The sequence below is a fragment of the Trichechus manatus genome, unplaced genomic scaffold, assembly GCF_000243295.1.
Source record: "Trichechus manatus latirostris isolate Lorelei unplaced genomic scaffold, TriManLat1.0 scaffold00027, whole genome shotgun sequence".
Lineage (NCBI taxonomy): Eukaryota > Metazoa > Chordata > Mammalia > Sirenia > Trichechidae > Trichechus > Trichechus manatus.
Genome location: NW_004443963.1, coordinates 15,288,447 through 15,313,072, shown reverse-complemented (window position 1 = coordinate 15,313,072; position 24,626 = coordinate 15,288,447). Strand labels below are relative to the sequence as shown.

General features: G+C 45.6%; 1 protein-coding gene across 1 annotated transcript; it reads left to right on the top strand.

Moving 5' to 3' along the window:
- The first annotated feature begins 473 nt into the window (after window positions 1–473).
- On the top strand, window positions 474–22,919 carry CIMIP4 (ciliary microtubule inner protein 4). The gene is made up of 5 exons (XM_004373821.1): window positions 474–495; window positions 8,160–8,629; window positions 10,668–10,812; window positions 22,509–22,619; window positions 22,822–22,919. The coding sequence occupies exons 1-5, from the start codon at window positions 474–476 to the stop codon at window positions 22,917–22,919; spliced, it is 846 nt and encodes a 281-aa protein (XP_004373878.1).
- The last annotated feature ends 1,707 nt before the right edge of the window (window positions 22,920–24,626 follow it).

Sequence of the window (24,626 nt, the reverse complement as noted above, 5' to 3'; positions counted from 1 at the left end):
GCTGGTATGACCTCATTAACATGACAAAGAAAACTTTATTCCAAAACGAGATTCTATCCACAGGTATAGGGGTTAGGATTCCAACACATATTTTTCGGGGACACAACACAACACAAATCTAAATAGCTGTGAAGGAGGAAGAGGAGCCCAGGGTCCCAAGGCTGTTTGAGAAAGGTCTTTGAAGTCCCGGTGGTGGGGGAGACCAAGGCTTTCCAGAGAGGGCAGAGGTCCTGGAGGCAGAGCCCAGTGCTGGGAGTGGATGGGGCAGGAAGCTCTGGGGGTCCGGGGAGGGCCAGAGAGCACCAGGAGCAGCATGGAGGGGCCCCAGGTCAGGGCCGGGCAGACGGCAGGAGGCCCCCCTATTCAGTTCTCAGTCTATGCTCAATCACCAGACCTGTGTCATCTGAGATGATGAGCGAGTTTCTTTGTCTATAGGACTGACCTTGGAATTACCTGTCCGAGAAAGAGAGACCATGGAGCTGAGCCACAGAGCAGGTAGACATGGTGGACCAAGGATCAGGATGTGCAGAATCTGCACCCAGGGCCTCAGGAGGGGACCCCTGGGGGCAGCAGGGAGCAGCCCCTCTCTCTTCTCCCTCACTCTCGCTTTGGTCCCGAGACCCACTGTCCTGTCCCTGATTTCCTAGGAGCCTTCTATCTGAATACAGAAGAGAGGAGGGGAAGGAATATTTGTGAGCACCCCTCCCCGCTATTGTGACAGGCCTGGGGATTATGACCCCAGTACAGTCCCCACTTGGGGGGCTCAGAGCTAAGAGGGGAAACAGTGACTCAGTGCACCAGGACAGGGCTGTGGGAGATCATGGCCACGGGTGTGGGTGGGGTATATGTGACTCCCAGGGGTGATGTGGCCCCAGGAGGGGAGGAAAGAGCGTTCCAGGAGGGTAACAGCGAGAGCAATGCCTGGAAATGAAAGGGGGCCAGTCGCCTAAAGAGATAGAGTTTGCAGATTAGGGGGAAGGTGAGAGAGGAGGACAGGCCAGGTCCTGGGCCTAGTCCAAGGGCAGGGTCTGCCCCGAGAAAGAGCAAAAGGTTTCAGTGCAGCAGTAATGGGGTAGGGTCTGCTCTGGGAAGGCTCCCTACAGGTGAGTGAAGGGTGGCTGTCCTGGCAGGTGGTGGGCAGGGGATTGGGATTGGGAGCCCAGCAAGCTTGGGTGGGATTCTCACTGGTATCTTTCTTCAATGAGCCCTCGTTAAACCCTCAGATTCCTGACCTCTCCCACAGATTCTAGTGCATCTGCTCTGGGAGGGGCTGTATGTCTAAGGAGTGCACCGGGTAACTCTGATAAACCACTAAGTTTGCAAAACTCTGATCATTGCTCTTTTGATCCTTGTGATACCATATGAAGTAGGATTTATTGTCGCCAGTTGCCTTGGAGCCCTGGTGGCACACTGGTTAAGAGCCCCGCTCTAACTGATGACAGTTTGAATCCACCAGCTGCTCCACGGAGAAAGATGTGGCAGTCTGCTTCCATAAAGATTGTTGTTGTCAGTGCCATCAAGTTGGTTCTGACTCATAGCCACCCTACGAAACACTGCCCGGTCCTGCACCATCCTCACAATCCTTGTTGTGCTTGAGCTCATTGTTGCAGCCACGGTGTCAATCCATCTCATTGACGGTCTTTCTCTTTCTCGCTGACCCTGTACTTTACTAAGCATGATGTCCTTCTCCCGGGATTGGTCCTTCCTGATAACATGTCCAAAGTATGAGATGAAGTCTCGCCATCCTTGCTTCTAAGGAGCGTTCTGGCTGTACTTCTTCCAAGACAGATTTCTTGGTTCTTTCGGCAGTCCATGGTATAGTCAATATTCTTCGCCAACATCATAATTCAAAGACATCAATTCTTCTTTGGTGTTCCTTATTCATTGTCCAGCTTTCATATGTGTATGAGGTGATTGAAAACACCATGGTTTCGGTCAGGCACATCTTTGTCCTCAAAGTGACATCTTTGCTTTTTAACACTTTAAAGGGGTCTTTTACAGCAGATTTGCCCAATGCAATGCGTTGTTTGATTTCTTGACTGCTGCTTCCATGGGCAGTGATTTTTGGATTCAAATAAAACGAAATCCTTGACAACTTCAATCTTTTCTCTGTTTATCATGATATTGCTTATTGGTCCAATCGTGAGGACTTTTGTTTTTTTGTGGAGGGGCAATCCATACTGAAGGCTGTAGTCTTTGATCTTCATCAGTAAGTGCTTCAAATCCTCTTCACTTTCAGCAAGCAAGCTTGTGTCATCTGCATATTGCAGGTTGTTAATGAGTCTTCCTCCAATCCTGTTGCCATGTTCTTCTTCATATAGTCCAGCTTCTCAGGTTATTTGCTCAGCATACAGATTGAATAAGTATGATGAAAAGATACGACCCTGATGCACACCTTTCCTGACTTTAAACCATGCAGTATCCCCTTGTTCTGTTTGAAAGACTGTCTGTTGACCTATGTACAGGTTCCTCATGAGCACAATTAAGTGTTTTGGAATTCCTATTCTTCGCAATGTTATTCATAATTTTGTTATGATCCACACAGTTGAATGCCTTAGCACAATCAATACAACACAGGTAAACATCTTTCTGGCATTCCCTGCTTCAGTCAAGGTCTATCTGACATCAGCAATGATACCCCTTGTTCCATATCCTGTCCTGACTATGGCTTGAATTTCTGGCAGTTCCCTGTTGATATACTGCTGTCACTGCTTTTGAATGATCTTCGGCAAAATTTTACTTGTGTGTGATATTAATGATATTGCTCAATAATTTCTACATGCTGTTGAATCACCTTTGTTTGGAATGGGCACAGATATGAATCTCTTCCATTCGGTTGTCCAGGTAGCTGTCTTCCAAGTTTCTTCTTGACATAGATAAGTGAGCACCTCCAGCGCTGCATCTGTTTGTTGAAACATCTCAATTGGTATTCCGTCAATTCCTGAAGCCTTGTTTTTCACCAATGCCTTCAGTGCAGCTTGGACTTCTTCCTTCAGTACCATCGGTTCTTGATCTATGCTACCTCCTGAAATGGTTGAAAGTTGATTAATTCTTTTTGGTATAGTAACTGTGTATTCCTTACGTCTTCTTTTGATGCTTTCTGCGTCGTTTAATAAAGACTACAGCCTTGGAAACCCTGTGGGGCATTTCTGCTCTGTCCTATAGGGTCATGATGAGTCAGAATTCACTAGATGGCAATGAGTTTGATTTTGGGTTGGTTAGTTGCCTTGAGTCTGCTGGGACTCATGGCGACCCCGTGTATAACGGAAGGAAATGTTGCCTGGTCCTGCACAATCTTCATGATCATTGGTATGTTTGAGTCCATTCTGATGGCTATTATTGTGCCAGCCATTTCACTGAGGGTTTTTCACCTTGGAATTTACCCTCCTCATTGTATAGCTGGAAGAATGGAGTGGAGGAAAGGTGGAGTTGCAATGAGATTCCAGAAATGACAGATGTAGACCTTCATTCATTCATGCCTTCATTCATTCCACATACATTTAGCTGTAACTGGACAGGGATTGGCCTGTTTAGGTCATTGTCGTAACCCCAGAGCCTGGCACAGCACCTGGTACACAGTAGGCCCTCAATGAATGAATAGATGAATACATTGGTTTTTTGAGGCAGGGGATTCAAGGTGAGGTCCTTACCCCTAGAGCACTCATAACCTCAAGGGGCAGGCAGAGGATGAGCAGGCAATTACACTACATGATGTGGTGACAGTGTGATTAGGCTGTGAGAGAAGACAGCCAGGAGCTAAGCCTGGGGAGATGGTAGAGTCTGATTTCTGAGTCCTGTTAGGCCAGGGGAAACCCTGGTGGCATAGTGGTTTACAGTTACTGCTGCTAACCAAAAGGTTGGCAGTTCAAATCCACCAGGTGTTCCTTGGAAACCTTATGGGGCAGTTCTATTCTGTCCTGTAGGGTCACTATGAGTCAGAATCGACTCGACGGCAATGAGTTTGGTTTTTTTTGGGTCAGGCCAGTGAGAGCTCCATTCCTGCACTGGGCCTCAGTCTCCCCAACTATAGGATAAGAGGCTGTGATTGACTACCTGGATGCTGAGTGCCCTTCCTGCACTTTGCCTCCCTCTTCTGAGAAGGTGTACCAACCCCCCCATCCCCACTCCTCTAGTTGGCTTCCTGCTTGCTGGGGCAGAGCCCTGGGTGAGGTGTGGAGGTAGGGCAACCTGGGGTAACAGGTTTCATCTCTGCCTTTTGTGTAATGGACTGAAGACTAGAAGTCTGAATTCAGGGTGATGGCTCTAGGGGAAGGCTTTCTCTGTCAGCTCTGGGGGAAGGTCCTTGTCTCCTTTCAACATCTGTGGGCCCAGCTTTCCTTGGAAATCTCCATGTGTCTTGGCATCAATCTTCCCCTGGGTCTAGGAGGTTCTCAGAGCAGGGATCCCAGGTCCAAAGGCCACAACACCACTTCTGGCTCTTCTTTATTGGTAGTAATGAGGTCCCTTTCCTCTCTGCTCACTTCTCTTTCCTTTTATCTCTTGTAAGATAAAAGATGTGACTCAAGTAAGGGTGTGACTCTCTTGTAAGGCTGTGACTCAAGATATAACACACACTTATTAACCTTTGCATGCCTTAACATTAATATGCCTCATAACATTAACAACACATCACAAAATGAAGGATAATTACATCGGATCACAAAATGAATGACAATCACACAATACTGAGAATCATGACCTAGCCAAGTTGACACATATTTTTGGGGGGCACAATTCAGTCCACTACAGGGACAAAGGACTGAGAATAAGATAAGGCTGTCTGATTTCAGCTGGCAGGCAGGCCTGGGCCTCAGCTTTCTCTGTCTCGCACTGCCTTGGGGTGGAATCTGCAGCCCTCCATGGAGAGGACAAGAGGGACTCTTCCAGAGCACCACCACTCACCCACAGCAAAGCAGGGTCTGGTAGGAGTTAAATGAAAACCCTAAAGCCTGATGCTTAAGGCAGCTGAATGTGGGGCAGGGGCTAAATCCTGAGCTGTTTGAAAGGAAAGATCCATCTATAGTCGCAGACACTAATAGACCCCCAAGGTATAGTGGTAAGTGTTTAATAGCAAGTTACAAAATAATGCATAGAATCTAATCTTATTTATAAACAAAAGCAAAACAAAACTATGCATCTTTGGAGAGGGAGGGAGGACCCTTCCAGAAAGTTTTGGAGGGAAGATACTGAACACCTTCACAGCAGTAACCCTGGATTGAGGATGGGGGCAGGCAGTGGAAGTGATTCAACCTCTGTCTTGTTGGGCTTTTCCCAGTAAGGAAAAAAAGTACCTACTCCTCGGGTGTTCTAATGTTGTGCTCCAAGTTGCCAAGGGCTATGAGATACATCATTACTTATGTTCGCTGCGAGAAAACACTGCCGGTTGATCCATGACCCAGGGCTTTTTTAGCCCATGAATGGTCACAGGCAACCTGTCATGGATTGAATTGCGTGTGTCCCCAAAAGTGTGTGTCAGTTTGGCTAGGCTGTGATTCCCATATCATGTGATTGTCCACGATTTTGTCATCTGATGTGATTTTCCTATGTGTTGTAGATCCTACCTCTATGATGTTAAATGAGGCAGGGTTACAAGCAGTTATGTTAATGAGGCAGGACTCAATCTACAAGATTAGGTTGTGTCTTAAGTCAATCTCTTTTGAGATATAAAAGAGAGAAATGAGCAGAAAGACAGAAGGACTTATACCACCAAGAAAGCAGTGCTGGGAGCAGAGCACGTCTTTGGACCTGGGGTTTCTGCATGGAGAAGCTCCTAGACCAGGGGAAGATCGATGAAAAGGGCCTTACTCCAGGGCCGACAGTGAGAGAAAGCCTTCCTCTGGAGCTGACACCCTGAATCTGGACTTCTAGCCTACTAGACTGTGAGAGAATAAACTTCTGTTTGTTGAAGCCCTCCACTTGTGCTATTTCTGTTACAGTAGCACTAGATAACCCAGATACAGGCTGACGTCAGAGATGTTAGCATGAGAAGAAATGAGTGTCTTAGATCCACGAGGTAGTGTTACTCTGGGTCTGATACCCTGTAGCCACTCCCTTATCCCCTCACTCACTGAGTCACTCCACCATCATCTCATGCATACAGTCTCTCTGGTGGGTACTGTGAGGGCCCAGAACTGACTCACTGCACATGGACCCTGCCTCAACATCCCTCCCTTTCCCACCTAGGAGGGAAAATGAGGCGCTCTGTAGCTCACAAACTGAGCATCTTGAGAGATGTGTCAAGTGTTGGGGAGTTAAGAGGAGGAAGCTGGCCCTGCTGGGGGTAGTGTGTGTGTGGGGGGACTTCTTGGTGGGGCTGCATTTGAAGGCAAGCATATTAGCTTCCTAGGCCTGCTGTAACAAAGTACCACAAACTTGATGACTTAAAACAACAGAAATTTATTCTCTCACAGTTGTGGAGGTCAGAAGTCTGAAATCAAGGTGTCAGTTAGGCTAGGTTGTTGTTACTTGCCTTCGAGTCAATTCCAACTCATGGCGACCCCATGCGTGCAGAGTAGAACTGCTCTGTAGGGTTTTCAAGGCTGTGACCTTTTGAAAGCGGATTGTCAGGCCTGTCTTCTGAGGTGACTCTGGGTGAGTTTGAACCACCAATCTTTTGGCTTGTAGCCAAGCACTTAACCATTTGTGCCATCTGGGGTCATACTCTCTCTGAAATCTCTAGGGAAGAATCCTTCCTTGCTCTTCTAGCAGTCCTTGGTGACCCTTGCTTGCAGCTGCATCACTCCAATCTCTGTCCTGTCTTCACATGGGCTTCTCCCCTGTGTGTCTCTGCGTCTTTGCTTCTTCCTATAAGGATGCCAGTCATATTGGATTTAGAGCCCACTTTAGTTGGTATGACCTCACTTAAACGAATAACATCTGCAAAGACCTTTTTTCCAAACAAGGTTACATACACAGGTACCAGGGGTTAGGACGTGAACATATCTTTTTGGGGGACACAGTTCAACCCACAAGGCAGTGGTGGTTCAATAGTGGAATTCTCGTCTTCCACGTGGGAGACAAGCTTTGATTCCTGGTCAATGTACCTCATGCGCAGCCACCACCCATCAGTGGAGGCTTGTGTGTTGCTAAGATGATAAACAGGTTTCAGCAGAGCTTCCACTCTAAGACAGAGAAGGAAGAAAGGCCTGGCAAACTACTTCCAAAAACCAGCCCATGAAAACCCTATGAATCACAACAATCCAATCCATAGCTGATCATGGGGATGGTGCAGGACCAGGCAGTGTTTTGTTCTGTTGTACATGGAGTCACCATGAGTTGGGGGCCATGGCAGCTAACATCTAACAACAATTGAACCACAATAGAAAGATAGGGCTTTGATGTATGGAAAAGAAGGGCTGGCCTTCCAGGAGGCAAAACCAGCCTGGTGGCATATCACAGGATGTGGATGGTGACCAAGTCAAGTGGCCATCCCTCTGGTGGGATCCAGGGGTGGGTGAGGAGAATGATGAGGGACGGCAGTGAAGTGGCTGGGCTGGGCTGGGCTTGCGGCAGGCTGAGAGCAGGAGCCCCACTGAGACTGGGAGTCAGGGGCAGAGGTGTGGGGGGACATCAGGTGGGGATGTGAGAGCCAGGATGGCTGGGACGATCCACCTGATTAGCTCTGGAAAACAGACAGAATGGGGGCTGGGGAGCTTCCCTGAGTGGGGAGGGAGATCGAGCTCCAGACCTACTCTGGTACTTTGCATCAAGCCAAGGAAGGCCCTCAGTCAGCCTCCGCATCTGCCGGCTTCCCTCACTGGATTACTGTGGGACTCAAGGCAGGGAAGGAGCTTAATCAAATGGAGCCAGGGACACTGAAGTACAGAGAGGCCAGATCCCTTGCTCCAGGTCACACAGCTAGGTCTCAGGGCTGGACAGGCTTGGCTGCAGCCCCTGTTGTCAAAAGCAACGTAGGGTAAGAAAGTGACTGTGACCCTGTCGTATGGGGGGCTTGGCGGCTGAAACATCTTCTCTCCCTGCCTCTCTCCTTCCTTCTCACCACGCTGCTGACTCCTATGACTTCTGTCTGTCCCTGTCTCTTTTTCTCTCTCTGGGTCTCTGGGTCTCTCTGTCTGCTTGTTCTCCCCACCCCATCTCTGTGTCTCCTTCCTGCCCCTCACTTTCTGAGTTTATTTGTCTATGTCTCTTCCCCCATTCAGGTACGACCACTTTGACCAGGGCCCACCGGAACAGCAAGGAGGCCCAGCAAGATACGGACTCCTGGAAAACAGCCCATAGCCCCTTGGACACCTCGCAGTTCAAGTACCAGGCCCCACTCTCCCCGCATTCACCCCTAAACCGGGGAGGCAGCACTGGAAGCAGCAAGCTAAGGCTGGCCCACCTGGAGAAGGTGCAGCCTCCACCCCCAACAGCCGTTCACAAGGACTCTCCGGGGATGGACCCACAGCCCCAGCCCCTGTGGAAGGGGAGCTCCAGATCCTCTTTGAGGGAGAACAGGGGCACCTTCCGAGAGGGGGCCCTGCCAGGCCAGGGTCCTGAAGGAGGTGCAGGCTTGGAAGCCCAGGACGGGAGGGGCCCACCCCCATGCCAGGAGAGGAGCGTCATTCCTGACAACATTCGCCACAAGTTTGGGAGCAACATGGTGGACCAGCTGGTCACTGAGGAGCAGGTGTCAGACCAGGGGGACAGAAGGCTAAGGGGGCAGCAGGAGGGTTACCCATGGAGACTTATACCGAGGACCCAAAAGACACCTGCTCTTATTAGAGTCCCCATAATAATAGCATTCCAAAAAACCAAACCCATTGCCATCCAGTTAAGTCCAACTCATAGCGACCCTGTAGGACAGAGTAGAACTGCCCCATAGGGTTTCCGAGGGGCAGCTGGTGGATTTAAACTGCTGAGCTTTTGGTTAGCAGGCGAGCTCTTAACCCCTGTGCCACCAGGGCTCCAATATCATTGGAAAGCTAATATTTACTGAGCATCTGCTATGTGCAGGCATTGTGCACTATTTAAACTCTTCACATATAATAATTCGTTTACTCTTCCCAACAGCCCTATGAGAAGGTACTGTTACTATCCCCATTTTATGGATAAGAAACCTGAGGCTTAGAAGGGTTTAATAACTTCACCAAGTCGCCCACTTGTGTGGGACCGGGATCCAAACGGGATCTGCAGATTCTGGAGCCCTGGCCCTTAATGCCTTTGCAGTTATAAGTCCTGTGTTTAAATCAGATGTTTTCAATTTGAACAAGTCTCCTAAGGAGACAGCATCAAGCGAGTGGACAGCATTTGCTGGGAATCAGAAGACCCGGGTTTGAATCCTGGCTCTGCCCCTGAATGCTGAGTAACTTTGAATAAATTACTTCCCCTCTCTGAGCTCCAATAAGTACATTGTAAAGTGAAGCAGTTAGACTAGACCCTGCTGGCAAGTACAAGGCACACATACCACAACTCTCCTCGCCTGCATTCATGATAAACATCACTAATCCATGCTGACACTCTTTCCCACCTGATATATATCATTCTAGGCAGTCACTATTAATCAACTGAAACTTGACATAAAATTCACGAGCCATTTATAATCAAATGTTAAGGTATTCCAACCATATTTTCAAGGCCACTATCTCAACCTTCGTTGGCAACTACATTGTGCAATAGGCCAAGGAGGAAATATTGTTGCCCTGCTCTTTAGAGATGTGAAAACTAAAGCTCAGAGAGGTAATATGATCTGCTCAGGGTCACACTGTGAGCAAGTGGAAGATCTAGGCTCATAAAGGCTCCCCTCCAGGGTCCCGTTCCACTTTGTTATCTTAAGGTGTGGTGACCCCACCTGTCAGCAAGTCTGAGAGGCCACAATCCTAAATGCCCTCCCCCACCAGAGGCTCTTATCCCAATATGAGGTTTAGATGTATGGTCATGACCTCCCACTGCCCCTCTTGGTCTTGGGGAGATGACATTTCTCTCTTCAGCCACCACTGTCCTGAGCTCGAATCAAGAGATCTGGCTTTTCTACTCAGCTGTGACACAGGTCACAGGTGTCATCAAGCCAGCAAATGTCAGAGCTGGAAGCTACTTCAAAGACCATTCGGTTCTCTCTTCTCCCCATTTTACAAGTAGGAAAACTGAGGCCTAGAGAGGTACAGACTTGCCCAAAGTCGGCAGCTGTTATATAGCAGAGTAGGGACTCAGACCCAGGCTTCTGGCTGATAGGCCTGGGCTCAACATCTCTGGGCCTCAGTTTCCCCACTGGTACAAGAAATGAGTTGGTTTCCGTGAAATCTAAGGGCCCACCTTGAGCTGTAGTTGAGTGATGCTTTCATCCTTGGAGGCAAGCCAGGGCTCTGTGCTTTACCCACTGTGTGACCTGGGCAAGGCCCTGTCCTCCCCGAGGCTCAGTTTCCTCATTTATAACAGGCAGGAATAATGTCCCCCTGTAAGGACCTCTCCTAATGCTGCCCAGAGTAGATGCTTGATGTTGGAGGAGGTTTTATGATAGTTATTAGCCTTGGTGCCCCCAGCCCACGGCGTATGTGTCTGTGTGTGGCTTCCCAGCTCCCTGGGCCCCAGGGGTTTGTGGAGGTCTGCAGGCTAAGGGTGGGTTAGGGGGCGGTGAGGACAGGGTCAGAGGGAGGAGGACTTAGAGGGGAGATGTAGGGCTTGGCCCTGCTTTCCCATCCCTTGTCTCTTCTCCCTCCCTCCCTGCTCAGGCTCAAAGGGCCATTAGTGAAGCCGTGGAGTGCCAGAAGAAGTCAAGCTCATGGCCCAGGAGGATCCAGAGTCCCGTGGAAATCTCCTCCATCTTCTCAGACTACTATGATCTGGGCTACAACATGCGGTCAAACTTGTTTCAAGGTCAGGCCAGAGGGCAAGGGTGGAGGCTGTGAAAATCCGTGGTCCCGATAGCATTGGCCAGGGAAGGCCTTTGAGTGTCCACCCCTTCCTGAACCTCATATGTGGTCTAAGGACCCTGGAGTACACCACCAGGGTCACTCATTTCATGGCACCAAGGGCTTCTTCTCTGCTGGGCCCTGGGAATGGCCAGTCCCCTCAGCAAGTGAGTCACACTGTGCACAAAGCCCCTCACTCCCTGCACACCTCTGGCTTCTTAATCTGCCAGTAGGAGGCCTCCGCACCACTGGCCTGCTTGCCTTCAGTCACAGTGACAATATCAGGTTTCCTGGATTCAAAGCTCAACTCTGCCACTCACTAGCTGGTGACCTTGGGCCAGATCCTTCAACTCTCTGAGCCTCAGTGCCTCCTCAGCACAATGGGGCTAATGCTGGCATGGCCCTTCTTGGGTTGTTGGCAGGATTCTGTGGAACCCCGAGCACGAAAGCGCTTGGCTCGCAGCATGTACAGAACGTCCAGTAGCTCTCAGATGGTTCTTTTTCTTTCAGAGTTCAGTGGTGGCACCTCCTGGGAAAAGGAAGGGTGGGCTGGAGACTCCAACATTTACAGCGTTTCCTGTGGGTCTGCGTGGTCCTGTTTGATTGGGGGGGAGTACTATTAGCTACATTCATAGGCAGACTGAGACAAGTTGCCGAGACCTCTCTGTTACATGAAGGGGATCTGTGATTCTAATTCAGGTTTTTCTTCTGTTTCCAAACCCTGTAGCCTTTCCCTGGCAACAACCCACCTCCCTGGTGATGACCTTATACCCAAGGGTTTTCTGGAATGTTCTGAGGGGGTCTATGGTCAGCATGCAGGGGCTTCTCTCTGCCCTCACATTCTAGTTCAACCTCCTTGGAGTGGGTCAGCTCTTTCTGGCCCTCCTCCTTCTTCCCTCCCCTGGCAAACCTCCTCCACCTGGCACAGATCCCTGTTACCTGAGGAACCAGACAGCGTGGAAGGCTTTCTGGGTTTTCTTTTGAGCTTGCAGGGGTGGTGTGGAGGGGAGAGAGGGGGAAGGGAAATACAGCTCAGTTCTCGTCTGGCCTGGGTCCAGGAATCCTGCTTTCCACTTCTCTCTTTAACAGTTATCACAAAATAGTTCTCACCTACAACCTTATATGGTAATGCATACATACACATGTGTAAAGTAATAATATACAAACATCTGTGCACCTATCATCCAGCCTAAGAAACAGAACTGTGCCAAGGATGTACTGGAGCCAGCTCGTACCAGGTCACAAGGTCAATTGTTAAGTTTTCTGAGGTGATTGGCATCATCATACTATCTCTCTTTCTTTTAGGATTTATTTATTTATTTTTGTTTTCGTTGTTGTTGAGAACATAGACAACAGAACATACACCAATTCAACCGTTTCTACAAGTACAATTCAGTGACATTGATTACATTCTTCGAGTTGTGCAAACACTCTCGCCCTCCTTTTCTGAGTTGCTCCTCCCCCGTTAACATAAACTCAGCGCCCCCTAAGGTTCCTATCTAATCTTTGGAGTTACTCTTGTCAGTTTGATCCCATATAGATAGATCTTAAAAGAGCACAATGCTCAAGGCAGACATTCTGTGAGCTAATCTATCGTTTGGTTTTAAGAAGACTTCAGGGGATGTTTTTGGTTTAAGGTTTAAGGATTACCTCGGGGCAATAGTTTCAGCGGGTATCATCATTGTATGTTAACATCAGCCCTGGTAGTAGTATTTACACTCCAGAAATTGGCAAACACTACAAAATAGGGTGTTACCACCCCCACAACACCACTGTCAGCGTGCCCCTCCCATGCGCCCCTCTCTGTCTCCACCCACCCAGGTAAGCCTGTGTGCTTGCTGTTAGAGGTTGGTGAGGTTCATGTGACTGAACAGGAGTGAGAGAAAGCATGTCAGTAGATGAAATCAGAGAGGAAATGGGCTAGGTCCTGAAGGGGCTGTAGGCCACTGTGAGGTTTTTTTGGGGAGTGAGAGGGGAAGCTGACTGAGGGTTTTAAGCCGGAGAGTGGCATTGTCTGACCTAGGTTCAAGGCCCACTCCAGCTGCTGTGTGCAGAACAGATGGTAGGGCAGCTGGGGCAGAAACAGAGACTAGTGAGGAAGCAACTGCAAAAACCCAGGTGGGACAGATGATGGCGGCTTGGAGTAGGGAGCCAGGCTAGTGCACTGCACAACTCCAGAGGGCACTATTGTGCAATATGGCCGCCCAGGGTGGCTGTGGTAAAGGTGGTCCAATGTAATAGGATTCTGAGTATTTGTGTAAGGTGGAGGTGTCCCAGGGAAGTGCAAGTGGTTAACGCATTTAGCTGTTAACTGAAAGGTTGGAGATTTGAGTCTATTCAAAGGCACCTTGGCAGAAAGTCCTGAAGATCTACTTCTGAAAAATCAGCCATTGGAAACCCTATGGAATTGGTGTACGTTCTGCTGTGTATATTCTCGACACTGGGAGCACTGTTCTACCCTGACACACATGAGGTTAACACACATCAGTCAAGATGACTTGATGGCAACTGGTTCATCGGCATAAGGAAGAGCAAACAGAATATGCCGATGAATGGATTTGGGGTGTAAGAGGAACTAAGGTTGATTTCAACGTTTTTGGCATGAACAATTGGAAGGATGGGGTTGCTGTTTACTGAGATAGAGAAGGTTTCAGGAGGAGCAGGTTGAAGAAATCCTATCCCAGGCTGAGTCACGGGAATAATCTTTTATATAGCCTTTTAAAACACATAGTTTTGCTTTTCGCATTTAAGTCTTTAATCTGTGTGGAGTTGATTTCTGCTTCTGATGTGAAGTAGGGATTCATTTTTAATTCCTTCTTTATGTGGATTACCAATGGTCTCAGCACCATTTATTGAATAGTTCCATCTTTTCCCCAGTGACCTACAGTGCACCTCTGCCATCCGTGAAGTTTCTACCTGTGCATAATAGCAAGGTACTCTACACTTCTGAGGAGCCCTGGTGGTGCAATGGTTAAGCACTTGACTGCAAACCGAAAGGTTGGCAGTTCGAACCCACCAGCCACTCTGCAGGAGAAAGATTTGGCAGTCTGATTCCTTAAAGATGTATAGCCTTGGAAACCCTATGGGGCAGTTCTACTTTGTCCTATAGAATTGCTATGAGTTGAAATTGACTCAGTGGCAAGGGATTTAAGGGTGGCACGATGGTTAACCACTCAACTGCTAACTGAAAGGTCAGTGGTTCAAACCCACCAGCTGCTCTGCAGAAGAAAAGACCCGGCGATCTGCTCCTGTAAAGATTACAGCCTAGGAAACCCTCTAGGGCAGCTCTACTCTGTCTTATAGGGTCGCTATGAGTTGGAATCAACTTGATGGCACACAACAACCATCTCTTTGTACCTTAGTTTCCATCTCTGTAAAATATGAATAATAATAGCACCTGCTCATAGGTTTTTAATTTTTTTTTATTGTGGTCAAAATATACGCAACAAAACATACACCAACTCAACAATTTCTGCATGTATAATTCAGTGGCATTGATTACATTCTTCAAGTTGTGCAATTTATTCCTGCTATCTTTTTCCAAATTATTCTAGCAACACTAACATAACCTCATAGGGTTTTTAAGAGGATGTTGTTAGCTGTTGCCCCGTTGGCTCCGACTCATGGCAAGCTTATGCATAACAGAACAAAAGTTTGCCCAGTCCTGTGTCAACTCCATGATCTTTGATATGTTTGAGCCCATTGTTGAGGCTATTTTTTAAAGAGGATAAAATGTTTTAGTATTTGCACAGTGCTTAGAATATTGCACTAGTAAGGCCTATGTGATTATTTGTCAAATACAAAGAAAACAGACATCCGGTGGTGATGTGTATAAGGAAACCGCCATAGTTAGGTGCTGGATCCAGAAGAAGGTAGATGGAACAGACTCTGGGTCCTACTCTGACTTTGGCTTCCTGACAGTTTAGCGAGCTCCACGTGGGGAAGGTGGTGGCCTGGCCATGAGTCCTGGATATTGGGGGTCTCTGCAGCTGGGGCACTGATAGGGCTGTGGGCGGGCCAGTATGGGATGTCCTACAGGAATATGGTCCAGGCAAGTGGCCCACTGTTTGTTTTCTGCTTCCAAACTCACCACGGCTCCAGCTCTTAGGAAGTCAAAGCATTCTCACCTGCTGCAGGCAGCAGAGCATGGAGGGAAGAGAGGAATGTCAGCATGTGGTCAGACAAACCAAGTACAAATCTAAATCTGGGCTGGTCTTACCTGGGCGTTCTGCCCTTCGGGGCACAGAGCGGGCAGCAGGGATCATGGGAAGGGCAGCCCTCAACATGCCAAGCTCTTGAGTCACTGCTGCTCCAATCTGGTTCCCCTCTGTGTCAGTGCTATCCAGGGATCTCTCCAAACCTGTTTTCTCAGGATGTCCTTTACCTCTCTGGTGTTGGCGTTCTGCTTTCTCTACTCTGTGTCTTCCCCTTTCTTGGTTTACTCCCTTGTCCATGGGTTGGCCTACATCTCCCACTAGCTACTTGAGAAAGAGTGAGAGAGAAATAAAAGACACCTTGCATATCTGAAAATATCTTTATTCTGCCCTCATACTTGACGATTAGTTTACTTGCATAAAGAATTCTGGGTTGGAAACCACTTTTCTTCATAATTTTGGAAGTGTTGCTCCATATCTTCAAGCTTCCAGTATTGCTGTTGAGAAGTCTGAAGGGATTCTGGATTCTTGTTCTTTTGTATGAGAACTGGTTCTTTCTCTTTCTATTCTTCTTCTGCCTCATCCTGTTGGATGCTCAGATGGTTGATTTTCAGCCTTTATTCTTTTCTAAAACAGGTATAATCAGAACAGGTAGCACTCATGAGATGCCATGTACGTTACTTTTATTTTTGTCTCTCACTGGGCTTTTCAACCTATTCATTGGTGATGGAGCTTTCACTGTCCCTGGATGAAAACGCATACTGGTCCCATGATTTTTGGCTCTCACTTAGTTGGAAGAAGAAGGAGGGAGGAGGGAAGAGTAAGAAGGGAGAAGAAGAGTTTCTGTGATTACTTTACGTTGATTAAGTCTTGAGTCAGCAATTGACTGTTTGCCAGTCCAGTATGTTAATCATCACCGCCTTCTCCCCAGGCCAAGGCAGCTTCTCTCTTTTGCACTCACTTCCTCCCGTTTTTGACATCACAGGGTCCAAGGCGGGGGGTGGGAGGTGAGGGAGGAGACACACTAAGAGGATCAAGAGGGTGTTTACTTGACTAGTTTTGTCTTAAGATAGTTTTGCACTATCTCGCTTGGCTGTATTTGATGCTGAGCATTTCTCTCATGGGTACTTTTGTGGGTTCTCCAGAGGACCCCAATGGAACATGGTATTGCACTTTCTATGATGCAGGTGATACATTTTTCCTTCTAGCCAATCCCCCCTCGCTCCGACTTTCGGTGGTACGCTCCTCATAGACTCTGTTCACATCCCATCAGCTTTCTAGCCTTGGTGTCCTCCAAAATCTTCAGACTACACACGAAGCTCCTAAGTGACCCCATTCAATCCCCTCTAACTGTATTTAAGGAGCCCTGGTGGCACAGTAGTTAAGCACTAGGCAGCTAACTGAAACGTAGACGGTTCGAACCCACCAGCTGCTCCACAGGAGAAAGATGTGGCAGTCTGCTTCTGTAAAGATTCCAGCCTTGGAAACCCTATGGGGCAGTTCTACTCTGTCTTATAGGGTCGCTATGAGTCGAGATCGACTGGACGGCAACACAACCGATAATTACATTTAACTTGAGAGGTGGCACTATCTCTGCTTTGGGGAACAGGTGTTCACAGTACCTAAAAAGCTAAAGAAATCCTCTTAAAACATGCTCACCAGTTTCCCCAGATCTGATCGTTCTCATACCCACGATGATGTGGGAAGTTCTCTAACTAGTTTTTAGATGCCTACTTTTAATTTTCATGTGAGGAGTTGGCTTCACAGTTCACTTTTATATCTGATCTCTATCCTACCTTAGGGCCTCAGCCAACACTTCTAACATACAACATTCTGTTATGTAAGCCTTGAAAGCCATAAATAACAAACACAATAAAGATTGCTTTAAAAAAATGATTTCCAGTTTGATGGCATCACTGTTAGAGAACACAGCCTAGAACGATCTCAAGTCCTTAGAAACTGTTGAAGCTCGCTTCACAGCCCAGAAGACAGTCCATTGTTTGGAGATGATCTGCTTGTGCTTGAAAATAATCTCTTGGGTGCAGGGTTCTGTGTTTATCCAATAGAACAGGCTTGTTAATTGCTTCTGTACAAATCTCCTAATTCCTTATTAACATTCTTTGCATGATCTATTAATTACTGAAAGATGTACTTAACCTCTTCCCCATCGTAGCTGATTTGTCAATGTCTGCTTGTATTTCTGTCAAGTTTTGCTTTATCTATTTTGAGATTATTCCAGTGCAGCAAGTTTAGAATTATTACATCGCTAATGATTTGCAGCCATTTTCATTTCTCGTAGTGCCTTTGCCTTAAAGTATATTTTTTAATGATATCAATATAGATAGACCAGATTGCTTTTGCTTAGTATTTGCTTGGTATATCTTTTTCTATCCTTCTACTTTTATTGTCTCTGTATCCTTTTAAGTGTGCTTATTTAAAAGATATGTACTGGAAAATTTTTATATAATCTGATCATCTTTTCGTCAATAGGTTAATCCATTTATATTTATTTTAATTACTGATATATTTGGATCTTTTTTTATCTTGTTTTGTTTTGTATTTGCACTGCTTTTTCTATGCTTCTTCTCCTGTCTTTTTTCTGAGTGAGCTTTCTTTTTTCTCAATACAGTTTTTGTCCTTCTCTATTCTTCCTATTCTTTTAGTGGCTACCTTTGCATTTTAACATGCCTAGGTAACAAACTCTAGCGCCCTGGTGGCACAGTGGTTAAGAGCTCGGCTGCTAGCCAAAAGGTCAGTAGTTCAAATCCACCAGCTGCTTCTTGGAAACCCTATGGGGCAGTTCTACCCTGTCCTAGAGGGTCAATACGAGTCAAGGTTGACTCGATGGCACTTAACAAGAACAAGGCAACAAACTCTAAAGTTATTCAAGGTTTTTAGGCTTTCTTGAATAATATAAAGACCTTAGGAGGCTTCAACTTTAATGACCTCTCCCCCGCCGCAGTTTACACGTTATTATTTACAGAATTTTAATTCTACGTATGCAAAGTAGTTGAACTCTGGAGCAACATGGCCTGGGTTTGAGTACTAGATCTTTCACTTAACCTCTCTGCGCTTTAGTGTCTTCAACAGTAAAGTGGAGATAATAATAGTACCTACGTCTTAGGGTTGTTGAGAAGATTTAATGAGTAAATCTATGTAAAGCTTTTAGAACTGTGCTTTAACAAACGCAAACAAAAAAAACCTCATTTCCTGATGAGTCAGTTCTGACTCATAGCAACCCTATAACTGTGCTTAGCACATGGTAAATCTTAAAAAATGGTTAGCTGTCATCATCATTATTTTTCCCCATAAATTAGATATGGATATTGTTATTATTATTAATGTATGTTTACATTTACTCATGGTTTCTTTCTTTCTTTTTTTTTTTTTTTACATACTCCTCCTTCTTGTGTCTCAGACCTTCCTCCTGGGATCATGTTTTTCTTTCTGAAGTATGTTGTCTAGAAGTTTTTTTCTTGTTTTGCTTTTTTTTATAAGTGAGGTTCTATTGTTGGTAAACTTTAGGCTCTATTTGTCAGGAAATCCTTTATTTTGTCCTTGCTCTTGGAAGAGGATTGTATTGTAAACAGTTCTAGGCAGTCTATTGTTTTTCTATCAGTACTTTGATGATATTAATCTACTTTCTTCTAGCTTCCACAGTTAAATTCAAACTAATTGTTATTCTTTGTAAGGAATCTGTCTTTTCTCTATGGCTACTTTTAAGATTTCCAATCTACGTTTTACTTGGATGTGCCTAAGTAAGGACTCCTTTTTACTCATTCGAATTGGACTTAACTACGATTCTTGAATCTAAGGATTCACATTTGCATCAATTTTGGAAAATTTCAGCCATTATCATTTCCAATATTGCCTCTCCCCCATTTTCTTCAGTCTGTCCTTTAGGAACTCCGATTAGGCATATATGCTGGTTGCTGTCGAGTCGATTCTGACCCATGGCTACCCTGTGTCAGAGTAGAACTTCGCTCCATAGGATTTTTCAATGGTTGTGACCTTTCAGAAGTAGATTACCAGACCTTTCTTCCTAGGTACCTCTGGATGAACCCAAACTGCCAATCTTTCAGTTAGTAACTGAGTGCTTAACTGTTTGTGCCACCCAGGGACTCCTTACATATCTGTTAAGTTTTCTCATTTAACCTGCATCTTAACATCTCTTTCATATTTTCCACATCTTTTTTTTCTGTGCTGCATTCTAATAGCTTTAGATCTATCTTCCAATTTACTGTTTTCTGTCAGCTGTATCAAACCTGCTATTTTACCTGTTCACTGAATTGGTTTTTGAGCTTTTATGATGGTAATTTTCAAATTTATAGAAAGGCAGAGCCAATAGTTTAATGAATAGATGTTGTACACATTACCCAGCTTCAACAATTATCAGTACATAGCCAGTCTTGTTTCATCTATCTCCCACCCAGCCATCCATCCTCACTCCAGATTATGTTGAAGCAAATCCTAGACATCTCATCATCCGTTGAGCTTAATTTTAATTATTATATGCTTCATTCAAGATTTCTACCAACTTCTGCAGTCTGAAATTAATCAAACATGCAATCAAGATACATTGATAATTACTGGTGATTGGAATGCACAAGTTGAGAACAAAGAAGAAGGATCAGTAGTTAGAAAATACGGGCTTGGTGACAGAAACGACTTCAGAGATCGCATGATGAAATTTTGCAAGACCAATGACTTCTTCATTTCAAATACCTTTTTTCAACAACATAAGCGGCGACTATACACGTGGACCTCACCTGATGGAATACACGGGAATCAAATCGACTACATCTGTGGAAAGAGACAATGGAGAAGCTCAATATCATCAGTCAGAACAAGACCAGGGGCTGACTTCCGAACAGACCATTAATTGCTCATATGCAAGTTAAAGTCGAAGCTAAAGGAAGTTAAAACAAGTCCACAAGAGCCAAAATATGACCTTGAGTATATATCACCTGAATTTAGAAACCATCTCAAGAATAGATTTGATGCATTGAACACTGATGACCGAAGACCAGATGAGTTGTGGGATGACATCAAGGACATCATACATGAAGAAAGGAAAAGGTCATTAAAAAGACAGGAAAGAAAGAAAAGACCAAAATGGATGTCAGAAGATACTCTGAAAGTTGTTCTTGAACTGAGAGTCACTAAAGCAAAGGAAGAAATGATGAAGTAAAAGAACTGAACAGAAGAGTTCAAAGGGCAGCTCGAGAAGACATAGTCACATATTATAATGACACGTGCAAAGACCTGGAGTTAGAAAACCAAAAGAGAAGAACACACTGAGCATTTCTCAAGCTGAAAGTACTGAAAAGAAAATTCAAGCCTCTAGTTGCAATATTGAATGATTTTATGGGCAAAATATTGAACAACACATCAAAAGAAGATGGAAAGAATACAAAGAGTCACTGTACCAAAAAGAATTGGTCAACGTTCAAACATTTCAGGAGGTAGCATATGATCAAGAACCGTTGGTATTGAAAGAAGTCCAAGCTGCACTGAAGGGGATGGTGGAAAACAAGGCTCCAGGAGTTGACAGAATACCAACTGAGATGTTTCAACAAACGGATGCAGTGCTGGAGGTGTTCACTAGTCTATGTCAAGAAATTTGGAAGACAGCTACCTGGCCAACTGACTGGAAGATATTCATATTTGTTCCCATTCCAAAGAATGGTGAGCCAACAGAATGCGGAAATTATTGAACGATATCATTAATATCACATGCAAGTAAAATTTTGCTGAAGATAATTCAAAAACAATTGCTGCAGTACATTGACAGGGAACTGCCAGAAATTCAAGCTGGATTCAGAAGAGGATGTGGAACAAGGGATATCATTACTAATGTCAGACGGATCTTGGCTGAAAGCAGAGAATACCAGAAAGATGTTTACCTGTGTTTTATTGACTGTGCAAAGGCATTAAACTATGTGGATCATAACAAATTATGGATAACATTGCAGAGAATGGGAATTCTATAACACTTAATTGTGCTCATGGGGGAACTGTACCTAGACCAAGAGGCAGTCTTTCAAACAGAACAAGGGGATACTGCGTGGTTTAAAACCAGGAAAGGTGTGCATCAGGGTCATATCTTTTCATCACACTTATTCAATCTGTATGCTGAGCAAATAATCCGAGAAACTGGACTATATGAAGAAGAACAGGGCATCAGGATTGGAGGAAGATTCATTAACAACTTGTAATATGCAGATAACACAACCTTGCTTGCTGAAAATAAAGAGAACTTGAAACACTTACTGATATAGATTAAGGGCTGTACACCTCAACATAAAGAAAACAAAATTCTCACAACTAGACCAATAAGTAATATCATGATAAATCGATAAAACACTTAAGTTATCAAGGGTTCTATTTTACTTGTATCCATAATCAATGCCCATGGAAGCAGCAATCAAGAACTCAAACAACATATTGCATTGGGCAAATCTGCTGCAAAAGATCACTTTAAAGTACTGAAAAGCAAAGACATCATTTTAAGGATTAAGGTGTGCCTGACCCAAGCTAAGGTGTTTTCAATAGTCTCATTTGCATGAAAAAGCTGGACAATGAATAAGGAAGACCGAAGAAGAACTGATCCATTTGAATTATGATCCTTTGGTGAAGAATAGTGAATATACCATGGACTGCCAGAAGAACCAACAAATCTGTCTTGGAAGAAGTACAGCCAGAGTGCTCTTTGGAAGTGAGGATGACAAGACTTTGTTTCATGTACTTTGGACATGTTATCAAGAAGGACATCACGCTTGGTAAAGTAGGGAGTATCAGCAAAACAGAGGAAGACTCTCAGCGAGATGGATTTACACAGTGGTTACAACAATGGGCTCAAACATGGTAACAACTGTGAGAGTGATGCAGGACAGGGCAGTGTTTCGTTCTGTTGTACATCAAGTTGCTAAGAGTCAGAACTGACTCGACAGCACCTCACATCAAATAACAATATGCTTCTTCTCTAAAAGTTCCATTTACTTCTTTTACCAACCTGTCTTCTCTTTCTAGATCCTTCCTTATTCTTTGCTCACATTTTATCCTCTTTTTCATAATTTCAAACATTGACTATACTTATTTTATATTCTGTATATGATCATTCAAATTCTGGTGTTTCTGCTAGATCTTGGAATGGTAACTTATTTCCTCCTGTGTGTTTTACTTTTGCATATAGAGAACAGACATATATTAATAATTATGACATACCAGATGCTACAACGAATGTCCAATAATTTAATCTTCCCAACCTTGTAAGAAAATTTAATACCTTTGTATAAAGAAACTGGAGTTCAGAGAGGTTAACAACTTGTCTAAGAACACTGCCCATAAATGACAGAGCTGAGGTTTGCATCTAGGCCTGCCTTACTCTGAAACTCTCCCCAAACCCCCTCCCTTTCCACAATCCACCATCCATAGGGAAACTAACACCCAAGTATAAACTCCGTTGAGATGGGTCATCTGGAGATTTATTTGTGGGGTTCTGCAGGGGCCCCTGAGGAGACGAAGAGCCTCATGAAGGCCTCCTACACCCCAGAGGTGATTGAGAAATCAGTGCGGGACACAGAACACTGGCATGGCAGGAAGACGGATGATCTGGGTAGGTGGGGAGATGGGGGTAATGGGAGGTAGGAACTCCCCTCCTTGGGCAGGGTGTGTAGGCTTCAAGGTCCAAGAAAGAATCCGGGGCAGGAGATAGAGCCTTGGGGAGGACCTGGAAGAGGTGTGGATCACTGCTGGGGCCTGGGCACCCCAGAGGTCCTCTGGATGATCTGTGACAGCTCCTTCCTTATTCTTTGCAGGACGGTGGCACCAGAAAAATGCTATGAACATGAACTTGCAGAAAGCACTGGATGAGAAATTTGGAGAAAAGAGCAAAGCCAGGGGCTCAAAGTACTAAATACAACACAAAAGTGGTGCCCTCCGCTCAGAGGAAGTGCTAGCAATAAAGAAAGGCACAAATCTGAACCCTTCTCCTCTGCTTGGGGCCATCTGTCTGTACACGCTGGGGTGGGGGACAATGTGTGGTGCTTGGCAAACCAACTGGGGGTTCTCCTCCAGAACACCCCCACACACACACTCACACCTTCTCTCCTAATCTCCGGAAAGGTGTGAGAGCTGAGTGGGACTCTGTCTTAAGCTAGTTTGTCTGGCTTCTCCCTCATGCCCAACGTAGAGGGGCCCCGTTGCGGACACTTGAGCTGCAGTGAATTACTTAACATGGCCCTTCTAGCCATAGTCTTTGTGACTCCCACACAAAGATTAGGTGGGACTATGCAAATAAGGTGCTTGTGGCCCACCAAGGGGATCGGACAGCTTTGTGCTAATGCAAATAAGGTGCATAAAACCCTAATGAGGGGATTGGTCAGTTTTGCCATCCCACTAGGCTTAAAGGGAGACACGAGGAGACAGAGGGAGGGAGGAGCTGTAACACAGAAGATAGCAAGAGATGGTGTTGCAGCCGTAGCAAGAGCAATGGCGGCATCTCTCTCTTCTGTATGTGAATGAGGAACCATGGAGCCTGGACTGCTCCTGGCAGATATCCTGTGACCACAGGAACTGCCCTTAGAAGTAAATGACTCTGTGGATAGCAGCACAATTTGGGTCCTCCATCACCATGCACAGCTGCTCCATCAGCCCAGCTGAAGCCTCTAGCCTTTCTGGAATATGAGCCTAACTGTTTAAGCAGCCAAACATCCTAACCGATAAGGATCCTTGGTAACAACAAAGGCGGGACCTGAGAGTTGGGGCCCCAGGGAACAGAGTCCCCCCGAGGAGAGGTTCCAGATCAGATAGTCATGTCTTCCAGTTGATGCTGAAGTTTTTTACCTGTTGAGTCTCCACGCCAGCAGCATACCCCACCCCCAGGTCACTGACTTCCACTCTCAGAATATACTCTACTCATGGGTGATTGTTTTGGTTATTTATTGCTGTATTCCAACTTTTACCAAAACCTAGTGGCTTTAGAACAATGATCATTTCTTTGCTCTCTATTGTGCAACTTGGGCAGGGCTCAGCAGGTACGGCTCATGTAGCATCCGAAGATGGCTCTTTCTCCCACATACGTGATGCCTCACTTGGATTGAGTGCCACAGCTGGGGGTTGGCATCACTTTATTTTTGTGTGACCTCTCTTTGTGGCTAACTTGGGCTTCTTCATGGCATGGAGACTGGGTTCCAGGAAGGAACCTTCCAAGGGGACAAGAAAGAATCAATGAGTGTAAGTTCTTACCAAGTCTTCTCTTGCATCTTATTTGCGAATGTCCCTCTGGCCAAACCTAGCCACATGGTTCAGCCCAGACTTGTTGTGGAAGGGGACTGCATGAGGGTATTAATACAGGAGGAGTGCTTCACTGGGGACCACTGAAGTATGTCTACCAAAGTGATCATCATGTTTTGGAAAAATCAAAAGCAGATCACTGCCAGGAGAAGGGAGCAAAATCTCCCCACTTCTTCCCCCACTCCCCCTCCTCCCACTGTGAAATAAAATAAGTTTTGATTTATGAAAACAGAAGGTTCTCTTGCTCGTGACACTAAAGGTCATCTTATTAAATGTTAAAAACCTATGTGCTGTATAATCATATATGTATATACTTTTTAAAGCTTAC